At 44.2% G+C, this 11,670-nt stretch overlaps 1 protein-coding gene across 1 annotated transcript in view; it reads right to left on the minus strand.

Moving 5' to 3' along the window:
- Positions 1–11,670, minus strand: part of DDI2 (DNA-damage inducible 1 homolog 2 (S. cerevisiae)) — a 39,221-nt gene that overhangs the window by 15,392 nt on the left and 12,159 nt on the right. Inside the window, exons 3-5 of the mRNA XM_011939946.1 lie at positions 11,007–11,243; positions 8,067–8,193; positions 2,857–2,984 (exon numbers count right to left, since the gene is read on the minus strand). Coding sequence (XP_011795336.1) covers positions 2,857–2,984; positions 8,067–8,193; positions 11,007–11,243 — 492 coding nt within the window. The remainder of the gene's footprint in view (positions 1–2,856; positions 2,985–8,066; positions 8,194–11,006; positions 11,244–11,670) is intronic.

Below are 11,670 nucleotides of genomic sequence, written 5' to 3' on the forward strand. Positions count from 1 at the left end.
CATGCCTGGCTGATCTTGTATTTTTAGTAGAGATGGGGTTTCACCATGTTGGCCAGGCTGGTCTTGAACTCCTGACCTCAAGTGATCTACCCGCCTCCCAAAGTGCTGGGATTACAGGTTTGAGCCACTGCACTGGGCCAACAGTACCATTTTCAAATCACTTACTTCTTCATCTGCTTAGAAGTCCTCAATGGTTTCCACTCCTTATGAGATTAGTTTCAAACCACCATCACCACAGCTTCAGATCCCACCCCATCCTGGCTCCACTGTTTCTTTCTGGCCTTACATTCTAACTACTCTAAACCCTCTGCTTCAGCAGGAGGAATATGAATGTTGCCTTTGCCATTCACTCACTTTGACCCTCCTGTAAAATACTACCTCTCCTGCTTTTTTTTCTGAATTCCACCGATGCTTCAAGATCTAGCTCAAGACCCACTTCCTCCTCAACTGACTGCCCTTTTGCAATGACTTTGCCTCTCACTCAATTCCAACACTTCTGCTCATATTACTCACAGGTACCCAACACTTTATAAGAAATAAAGTTCTTGGCATTTGAGAAAGGTTAAATTTTACAAGGCCCAGAAATAATGAAGGAAAAGGGAATTTGGAAAGGCAATGCTGTCTTTTTCTTCCTCCTTCTTAACTTTAATCTACAAAAGCAAGTTATTAAAGTAAGCAACCCAGGATGAGAAGGGCCCCTTTCACTGCTCTCCTGCATTTTCCAAAGCCTCAGCTCAAATGCTGTCTTTTGGAAAGACTCTCCTGAGCACCTCGGTCAGAGTGAGAATGTGGTCTCTACAGCCATCCAACATTCACTTGACTTTTGCACAGTGGTTGCAATTTCTGGCATCAAGGGAACCTGGGGCTGAATCCAAAGCCCACCACTCACAAACTCTGTATACCTGGAAGCGTGACTTGATCTTCTCTATATCTAAGTTTCCTTATGGATAAGATAGGAACTATAGTAGAACAAAGTACATAGAGCTGTTCTGAGGATGAAATAAAATTGAGTAAGATGATTACATTAAGCACCTAGCATGGTGCTTGGCACACAATAAGGAATCAAAACACACTGAGTATTCTATTAGCATCTCCTATGTATTTGTCTCTCACTCACACAGGGGCCCTCTGAGGCTCCAGCCACTAAGTCTTATCATCAAGCACTCAGCACAAGGCCTTACACACAACAGACATTTTTAAAACGGAATAATCAGTAAATTTACTTCTCCCAGGAATGTCTGTATCTCAAGATACAAACTTCTTTCCCCGCCCCGCCCCCCAAAGGCAGGCTCTCACTTACCCAGGCTGGGGCACAGTGGCACGATCACAGCTCACTGCAGCCCTGACCTCTGCAGTCACCACAGGCTCCAACATTCACCTGCAGTAGCTGGGACTACAGGTACGCACCAACACACCCGGCTAATTTTTGTACTTTTTGTAAAGGCAAGGTTTCCCCATGTTGCCCAGGCTGGTCTCAAAATTCCTGGGCTCAAGCAATTCGCCCATCTCACCCTCCCAAAATGCAGGAATTACAGGTATGAGCCACTACACCCAGTCTCAAGGTACAAACTCTTAATGAGAGTTGAGGTCAGGAGCTCCCGATCAGCCTGCACAATTCAGGGGAACTCTCTCTACAAAAAGTTAAAAAAAAAATCAGCCAGGTATGGTTGCACGTGCCTGTAGTTCCAGCTACTTGGGAGGCTGAGGCTGGAGGATCACTTGAGCCCAGGAGGTGGAGACTGAAGTGAGCTGATCACACCACTGCACTCTAGCCTGGGTGACAGAGACCCCCTCTTTAAAAAATGAGAGAGAGAGAGCAGAAACCCAGCATGTGCTCAGAAATGAGTAGATGAACAAATGAAAGAAAATACTTTTTTTCTTTTTACATAGAACTACATAGCCAAGGAGGAAAATATTATTTGAGCAGGGAATTTTTCTACTCTAGGAACTCACTTTTCTTATAGCCTTGAGTGAGACACCCAGAATTAAGATGTATAAGACCACTTAGTCATACACCCACAAAATGCTGTATGGTGTAGTCTTACTAAAAAGCAAACAGTTGTTACTGATAGAAAAGGTGCCAACTAGTATGTGAATTACCTGGACCCTCAAGCAGAAGAATCCCAGTCTCCTTACCTGGTTGTTAAGTTCTTTAAGGGTAAGAACCACACCCAGATACCCTTACACTCCTCCCAAATCTTGGCAAAGTGTTGGTGCACAGGCCAGGCTGAAATGTGTTTGATCTATACCCTACACAGCTCCTTTTATAGCTCCTTCTTCTAAACCTATGTATTCCCAGTTTTTTACAGAAATATCCAAGAAATTCAGGATGCTAGACAAGGGGAGCTAGGAAGATAAAGGAGACATCACAAAATACAGAACTGGTTAAGAAATGATTAAAGAAAGAAACCTAACACCAACAGAATGCCTGGCAAGTGAAACAGTAAGTCTCAGGCTGGTGAGTTAGCAGCCTAAAGAACTACAGCCATCTGGGCAGGGCGCGGTGGATCACCTGAGGTCAGGAGTTCAAGACCAGGCTGACCAACATGGTGAAACCTCATCTCTACCAAAAATATAAAAATTAGCCGGGCATTGTGGTAGGCGCCTGTAATCCCAGCTACTCGGCAGGCTGAGGCTGGATAATTCGCTTGAACCCAGGAGACAGAGGTTGCAGTGAGCTAAGATCGTGCCACTGCACTTCAGCCTGGGTGACAGAGCAAGACTCCATCTCAAAAAAAAAAAAAAAAAAAACAACAACAACTACAGCCATCTGAACAGATGCTTGAGCCTCCCTTTCTCCCATGTCAGATAAGGATGTTGGAGGGGAGACCAAGAAATAAAAGACAGAGACGTCACCTGAGTCAACAAAGGCTTTCACAGGATGTCCATTCACTTTGCAGTTAATATAAAGCATCACTACTTGGCCAAAACTTTCCGGAGCCTCTTCCATAGCTATTGTCATGTTTTCCTCAATGTTCTGTTGCCTGTAACAGAACAAGACCAGGGACACTGAAAGCATTAATTCCATGGAGAGAAATCAGTTTCAAAGTCACAATATTAAAAAACAGATTTGTACATATCTTTTGCCCCAAGCACAGCAGCCGAGTCATAGAAAAATTGGTGCTATATGGGGCAAGAGATCATTTCCTAGGAGGCAGTAAGATAAACAGCTGGCAGAAAATCTAAAGGCATAAAAATTACCCTATGTAAAACACTGAGCTGCCTTTATATGTTCAGAAATAAGAAACTGGAGAGCAAGGGTCACAACCCCATTTTTCTGGCAAAATGTTAGAACTCTGGGAATGTTCCAATTTTAACTGAGGATTTATTGGGTATCTGAATACATTTCCTAAGCCCAGAACATTACAAAAAGTTCGCAAACAGAAAACACAAATATTTCAACTTCTTGTGCTGCTTTATCTGCAGGACTGGGTTTTCTAATCTGTACACTGAGGATAATTGTTACCTACGTTGCTGAGAGGTACAAAGCATCTAGTATACAGTGCTCATATAACAGCTTATGCTACAAAAAAACTGCATCCATCGCTTAAAACTACATGTGTTTCATAGTTCATTTGATCCATGAAACGATTTGTTTAAAAATTCAACATGCTGGCCGGGCACAGCGGCTCACGCCTGGAATCCCAACACTTTGGGAGGCCAAGATGGGTGGATCACCTGAGGTCAGGAGTTCAATACCAGCCTGGCTTACATGGTGAAACCCCATCTCTACTAAATATACAAAAATTAGCTGGGCATGGTGGCAGACGCCTGTAATCCCAGCAACTCAGGAAGCTGAGGCAGTAGAACCACTTGAACCCGGGAGGCGGAGGTTGCAGTGAGCCGAGATCGCGCCACTACACTCCAGCCTGGGTGACAGAGTGAGACACCACCTCAAAAAAAAAAAAAAAAAAAAAAAAAAATCAACATGCCAGGTGCAGTGGCTCACACCTGTAGTTTCAGCACTTTGGAAGGCCAAAGTAGGTGGATCCCTTGAGCTCAGGAGTTTGAGCTCAAGTTTCAGACCAGCCTGGGCAACACAGTGAAACCCCATCTTTCCCCACCAAAAGGAAAAAAAAAACAAAAAAATCAACACAACTCTAATTCTTACATGAGAAAAGCAACAAAAGGGAGTTATTGCTTACTCCAACATCTCATGGTTATTCCCAATTTTTTTCTACTCCCTTAAAATAGCACAAATCAATCTCCTTTAACATTATCAAATACTACCAACATTAATGGAAACTAGGTTAGAGGCTGGGCAACTTACCCGAAGACTGAGACACTAACAGAACAGGTTCTCAGATTTGGGATAAACTACACTGTAAATTCGGGGTTGGTAAATCATAGTCTGCTGTTTAGGCAAAAAAAGTTTCATGGAAACACAGTGGTATCATGCATTTACATACTGTCGTATTATCTATGGCTGCTTTCACATGGCAGTGGTGGAGTTGAACATGAGCAACACAGATTGTATGATCCGGTCTGCAAAGACTAAAATACTTACTATCTGCCCATTTGTAGAAAGTCCACTAAGACCAGGCACAGCAGCTTATGCCTATAATCCCAGCACTTTGGGAGGCCAAGGCAGGAGGATCACTTGAGGCCAGGAGTTTGACACCAGCCTGGGCAACACAGTGAGACCCTATCACTAAAATTAGCTGGGCGTGGTAGCACAAGCCTGTAGTCCCAGCTATTCAGGAGACTGAGGCAAGAGATTGCTTGGGCCTGGGAGGCTGAGGCTGCAGTGAGCTATGATGGTACCACTGCACTCCAGCCTGGACGACAGAGCAAGACACGGCCTTTTTTTTTTTTTTTTTGCCCTGTTTTATGGTGCTGACCCTGTCTCTTAAACAAACAAACAAACAAAAAATAAACCTCAGGCCAAGCATTAAAAATGGCTCACACCTATAATCCAAGCACTCTGGAAGTTGGACAGATCACTCGAACCCAGGACTTTCAGACACGACTGGGCAACATGGTGAAATCTCATCTCTACAAAATACAAGAAAAATTAGCCAGATGTGGTGGTGTGCCTATAGACCCAGCTACTCGGGAGGCTGATGGGGGAAGATCACCTGAGCCTGAGAAGTTGAGGCTATGAGCCATGATCGTGCCACTGCACTCCAGTCTGGATGTCAGAGGCCCTGTCTCAAACAAACAAAAATTCTGCTGACTCCGGCTCTAACTATAGTTTCTGCCCTTTTCATAATAATAATGTAGCTCAAGTGAACTGATGGCTTTATCAGCCATTTTGCAACAAAATTTAAACTCAGAAAGTCAAAGGCACCTTCCTTTAGGCAAATATGAAAGCTATTGAACCTCGGTGTTCACATACCCTGTGGAATCACTAGTGTAGCAAGCCAAATGAAACTTTAATAGACATTTGATATAATTACACAGGTTTTATGCTATTGCACATTATTAAACACAGAAATAATCTAAAATTAATTGTATACTTCATCTTGCATGGACTCCAACCCAAATGAGTTTCAACAAAAAATCCTCTGCAATAACATCAGCTACTTCGGCTTTTCTAGGGTCCATATGTAGACGGTCTCTTCAGAGGTACAAGGTTTTCACCTTCCAAAGAGTAAATGTGGTCAGGTGCAGTGGCTCACACCTGTAATCCCAGCACATTGGCAGGATGAGGAGGACGAATCACCTGAGGTCAGGAGTTCGAGACCAGCCTGGCCAAGATGGTGAAACCCCCGTCTTTACTAAAAATACCAAAATAGCCTGGCGTGGTGGTGCATGCCTGTAATCCCACCTACTCAGAAGGCTGAGGCAGGAGAATCGCTTGAACCTGGGAGAAGGAGGTTGCAATGAGCTGAAATCGCGCCACTGCACTCAGGCCTGGGCAACAGAACAAGACTCCGTCTTGAGCAGGGGGTGGGGAAGAGAACAGATGTGTTATATTTCCTTCACTCACGCCCTGGAAAGAAACATGAGCCATATGGACACTATCTATTTCACTTCTCTTCTTATTTATTTTTTTGAGACAAAGTTTCATAATGACTTAGGGCTGTCAATTAATTCTAGTGTACAATTGTATTTCTTTTTTTTTCCCCCTAAGATGGGGGTCTCACTCTCTTGCCCAGGTTGGAATGCAATCATAGCTTACTGCAGCCTCCAACTCCTGGGCTTGAGAGATCTTCCTGCCTCAGCCTCCTGAGTAGCTAGGATGGAAGGTGCATGCCACCGCACCTGGCTAATTTATTTTATTTTTTGTAAAGACAGAGTCTCACTTCGCTGCCCAGGCTGGTCTCAAACTCCTCGCTTCGAGCAAACTGTTGGGATTATAGGCATGAGCCACCATGACTAGCCTGTATTTCTGATTTCAAATGTAGTAAGAAGAGTATGAGGCAGGGCATGGTGCTCACACTTGTAATCCCAGCACTCTGAGAGGCTGAGGCGGGAGATCAATTGAGGTCAGGAGTTTAAGACTAGCCTGGCCAACATGGCAAAACCCTGTCTCAAAAAGAAAAATAAAAAAGAAGAAGAAGGAAGGGCTAAGTGCTGTGGCTCATGTCTATAATCCCAGCACTTTGGGAGGCTGAGGCGCGTGGATTGCGTGAGCTCAGGAGTTCAAGACCAGCCTGGGTAACATGCTGAAATCCTGTCCCTTCAAAAAATGAAAAAATTAGCTGGGCATGGTGGCGGATGCCTGTATTCTCAGCTATTTGGGAGGCTAAGGTGAGAGGAACACCTCAGTCTAGGGGAGGTCCAGGCTGCAATGAGCTGTGATTGTGCCAATATACTCCAGCCTGGGCGACAGAGTGAGACCTTGTCTTAAAAAAAAAAGAAAAAAAGATAAAAAGAATGAGAAGTTTAAAAAAGCATGATTTGATTTCTAAGTTGATAGTGTAATACAATGACCAAGTTAGGCTTCATATAAGTAACCGAAATGACGACACAGTCCCTAAAAGGCTGAGTAGTCTAAGTGTAAATATCATTGCTGTTATCTTCTTCTTAGTTATACTTTTTCACAATTAGCAACAAAAACTGACTTGAGGTGGGAAAAGCAGCTGTCCTTTTCTTCAGAGAATGACTGAACAGAATCTTGCTTGTGACTATCAGTGTGACTGAGGCCAGAACGGCGTCACTGTCCTTGCCTGAGCTCCATGCCCAACAATTCTGATTCATCAGATTTGGGAAAAGAGCCCAAGCATCTCCATTTTTAAAAGCTTCTCATATGATTTTACTATAGCCCCAGGTGAGAACCACTGCATTACAGAAACTGAGGGCTGGAAACATGTCCAACATTCAGTTTATCCACTGAGGCCAGTACAAGAAATGCAGCAGGAAAACAGATTTAGGACTACCAATGTTCCATCAGCCCAGAGCCCTCTCTAATCCAATCATGTTTAAGCCCTGGATTTAGTCAGGACTCACACAATGTGTCTAAAGAAAGAGAGTCAAATCAGCCCATGTAATAAGCAACCAGCCTTGTGGTCTCACCAGAGGGTGGCTTCTGCTCAGTCTGGGGTCATTTATCTAGAATTGTGTTATGATGCTCTGTCTGCTAGTCAGGGAGTCTTCCTTAAAATTTTAGAACAGTCATTAAACTCAGCACTTATATCTTTGTCATGTCGAATCAAAATGCATAGAAAAGAGGAGAGACTAAACTAAAAGACTGAGGTTACCTCTTTTTTTTTTTTTTTGAGACAGAGTCTTGCTCTGTTCACCCAGGCTGGAGTGCAGTGGCCAGATCTCGGCTCACTGCAAGCTCCGCCTCCCGAATTTACGCCTCCAGAGCAGCTGGGACTACAGGCGCCCGCTACCTCGCCCGGCTAGGTTTTTTTTTTTTGTATTTTTTAGTAGAGACGGGGTTTCAGCACGTTAGCCAGGATGGTCTCGATCTCCTGACCTCGTGATCCGCCCATCTCGGCCTCCCAAAGTGCTGGGATTACAGGCTTGAGCCACCGTGCCCGGCCTGAGGTTACTATCTCAACTGCAAAACAGAGAAGCTGCCTCCAAGCAGATGCCCAACTAATGTCAGATAACCTGCAGTTTGGGAAATCTGGGGTCTCTGAGTCTTGTTCTTTAGATGAACAGGCCATTACCTTATATCTTCTTCTATCTTTGCCTGAGCTTCAAGGTCAAAGGGATCAGCAGAAAACAGACGAATCCGTTCTTGCTCTCTCCGGGCTCGGTCCTGCTGCTGCTCCACCAGGACTCTAGAGAATTTCTCTACAAAAATAAGGGAGAAAAATCTTAAATACCGCTGTATGTTCAACCTTTATCAATACTTTCCCACACCAAACAATTTCTCAAACTACATCTGTAAGAGACGCAGAGAGGATGCCTAAAGCTTATTTGAAATGAGCAATTACATTTACTTTCTATTCTCCGAGTCCAGGCTATTTCGTCATTTAAATTCAGCATAAAGAAAGTATTTGTGGCTGGGTGTGGTAGCTCACACCTATAACCTCGACACTTTGGGAGGCTGAGGTGGGAGGACTATTTGAGCCTAGGAGTTCGAGACCAGCCTAGGCAACATAGCAAGACCTTGTCTCTACAAAAAATATAAAAGTTAGCCGGGCATAGTGGTGCATGCCTGTAGTTCCAGCTACTGTCAGGTGGGGGTTCAAGTGTAGGGGGATGGCTTGAGCCCACGAGGTCGAGGCTGCAGTGAGCTGTGATGGCACCACAAACTCCAGCCTGGGTGACATGGTGAGACTCTGTCTTTAAAAAAAAAAGTATTTGCAAAAATCTTTTATAAGAAGTTATCTATCATATTGTTTCTACTCAGAGGTAACAACTTTCCAATTTAAAACGGTGGGGAGTGACCATGTGGCAGATGAATGTCCCCACTCCTCCCCTCCCCATTGCTCCCCATTGTCCTCATTGTCCTATTACCTAGAAACAAAATACAGCACTATATAATCTCCTTTTCCTCTTCTAGTTTCATTTCCTTTATAACATGCCCTGCCTTAAGCCGGATAAATATAAACTATTGTTAGTCTACCTATATTTTGTGTGTGTTCTGATGAAATAATAGGCAGGAAAATTAGAGAAAACACTGCTTGCTACAAGATGTACATTACAATAAGAATCTATTTTGCAATTTCTGTCTTTTTTTTTTGAGATGGAGTTTCACTCTTGTTGCCCAGGCTGGAGTGCAATGGCGCGATCTCGGCTCACTACAACCTCCACCTCCCGAGTTCAAGTGATTCTCCTGCCTCAGCCTCCCAAGTAGCTGGGATTACAGGTGCCTGCCACCACGTCCAGCTAATTTTTTGTATTTTTAGTAGAGATGGGGTTTCACAATGTTGGCCAGGCTGGCGTTGAACTCCTGACCTCAGGTGATCCACCACACCTGGCCTATTTCGCAATTTCTTAAATGGTGGTACGTTTAAGTGTGCAAACTTAAATGCCCCATCATCACGGTCTTTGGTGATTAGACATGCTGACATAAGAAATTAAAAGATATTATGACAAGGTTTATCTGAACTACTAATGCACACAATACAGATGGATCTAAAAAGCATTAAGTTGAGTGAAAGTACTTGGGAGGCCGAGACAGGTGGATCATGAGGTCAGGAGTTTGGGACCAGTCTGGCCAACATGTACTATCTACTAATAATACAACAATTAGCCGGGTGTGGTGGTGTACGCCTGTAGTCCCAGGCACTTGGGAGGCTGAGGTGGGAGAATTGCTTGAACCCGGGAGGCGAAGGTTGCAGTGAGCAGAGATCGCACCACTGCACTCCAGCCTGGGAGACAGAGTGAGACTCTCTCTCAAAAAAAAAAAAAAAAAAGCCTAACACGAAAGAGCAGACACTCTATTATTCCATATACATGAAGACAGGCGAAACTAAACTGTAAGATTATCAAAACAGTAGTAACCTATACGGAGAGGAAACTGACTAGCAAGGAACATAGCGGAACTTTCCGGAGTGAGAGAAATGTCCTGTGTCTTGATTGGGCTTACAGGAGTCTGTCAAAACTCAAGGAATTGTATATTTAAAATCTGTGTATTTTGCTATAAGGTAAAGATTGCCAATTTAAAGACAGTCAATTGAGGAACGAGTCATTAAGTGTCTGTTATGTTTTTAGACTTAACCCAATTTAACTCATAAATCCAAGAGTAAAATGAGAGTAATTTACAGAGAAAACTCGATTCATAAAGATGGCTAAAAGCTGGCTGGGTGCGACAGCTCATGCCTGTCATCCCAGCACTCTGTGAGGCCAAGGCAGGCAGGCTGCTTGAGCCCAAGATTTTGAAACCAGCCTGGACAACATGGCAAAACTCCATCTCTACAGAAAGTACAAAAAATAACTTGCAGTACACTGAGGTTAAAGTGATTTCATTTTGCCATACAGGGCACTGAACCTGTTTCCTGTAACTAAAAAAAATGCCAGCTGGCATCAGCTGGCTTGTTGGTGCTCTCTTTAATTGAAGATCTAACAGGTTAAAATATCAGTACCGGCCAGGCACGGTGGCTCACGCCTGTAATCTCAGCACTTTGAGAGGCTGAGGCGGGTGGATCACGTGGTCAAGAGCTCGAGACCATCCTGGCTAACATGGTGAAACCCCGTCTCTACTAAAAACAAAAAATTGGCCCAGGAGTGGCAGCTGGCATCTGTTAGTTCCAGCTACTCGGGAGGCTGAGGCGGGAGAATGGTGTGAACCTGGGAGGCAGATCTGGCAGTGAGCCAAGATTGCGCCATTGCACTCCAGCCCGCGTAACAGAGCAAGACTCCATCTCAAAAAAAAAAAAAAAAAAAAAATCAGCACCTAGGTTATGTGCTGCCAAAACAATGAGGAAAACAAAAAGTAAACCGAGGGGGGTGGCCTAGATGGATTTCACTCCGAAAACTCTATTGCTGATTCCAATTAACTCAGCCTTTAACTTTAGCACGAATCCACCTCTCACAGAGAAAAACCTGGTATGTTCAAGAAATCATTTCACAGTGTTGCTTGAGTCTCTTCACATTTGCTATGACACAGCTTCTTTACCTCAGGCCAGCCTAACCGCCTTCCAAATTTATAAGCTTACCAAGGTCTCCACTGAGCAGAGCTTCTGCCAGGGGTGGATTGCGTTCCTTCAGCAAGGACAGCTCATGCGGGTTGGCCAGCAACATACCTCGGAGCAAGGCTGGATTGTCCAAGCCCTGAGGAGATGAAGTTATTTCTCCAGGAGATGAGTGGGACTGCTGTGTTCCCGGTGGCTGGCGCTGCCGGGGACTTGATGTGCCAGGCACAGCTATACTACTGAAATCTATTCGGGGTAAGTCTGTTGGGGAAAATCAATTCAGTTTACTCAAATTACTCTACAAAAGCACTTGAAGGAAACAGCAGAACACCTGCTCATACATGGTACATGACAACAGCAAAGGTAACTGTAGACTTTATCCTTGTTCTTTCTCATGCTGACTCTGAATACAAAGACTGCAGGCTGAGAGTGAATCAATAGGAAAGAAGAAAAATAGGGGGAAGGTGACAGTAGTAACCCCAAATTTTTAGCTTATAAAATATCTCACAATAGACATCAGGTTTTTAATTTATGTTTTTAAATAATTAAAGCCGCCGGGCGCGGCAGCTCACAACTGTAATCCCAGCACTTTGGGAGGCCAAGGCGGCTGGATCACCTGAGGTCAGAAGTTCCAGACCAGCCTGGTCAACATGGTGAAACCCCGTCTCTACTAAAAACAAAAAATTGG

This window comes from Colobus angolensis, unplaced genomic scaffold, assembly GCF_000951035.1.
Source record: "Colobus angolensis palliatus isolate OR3802 unplaced genomic scaffold, Cang.pa_1.0 Scaffold185, whole genome shotgun sequence".
Classification (NCBI taxonomy): Eukaryota; Metazoa; Chordata; class Mammalia; order Primates; family Cercopithecidae; genus Colobus; species Colobus angolensis.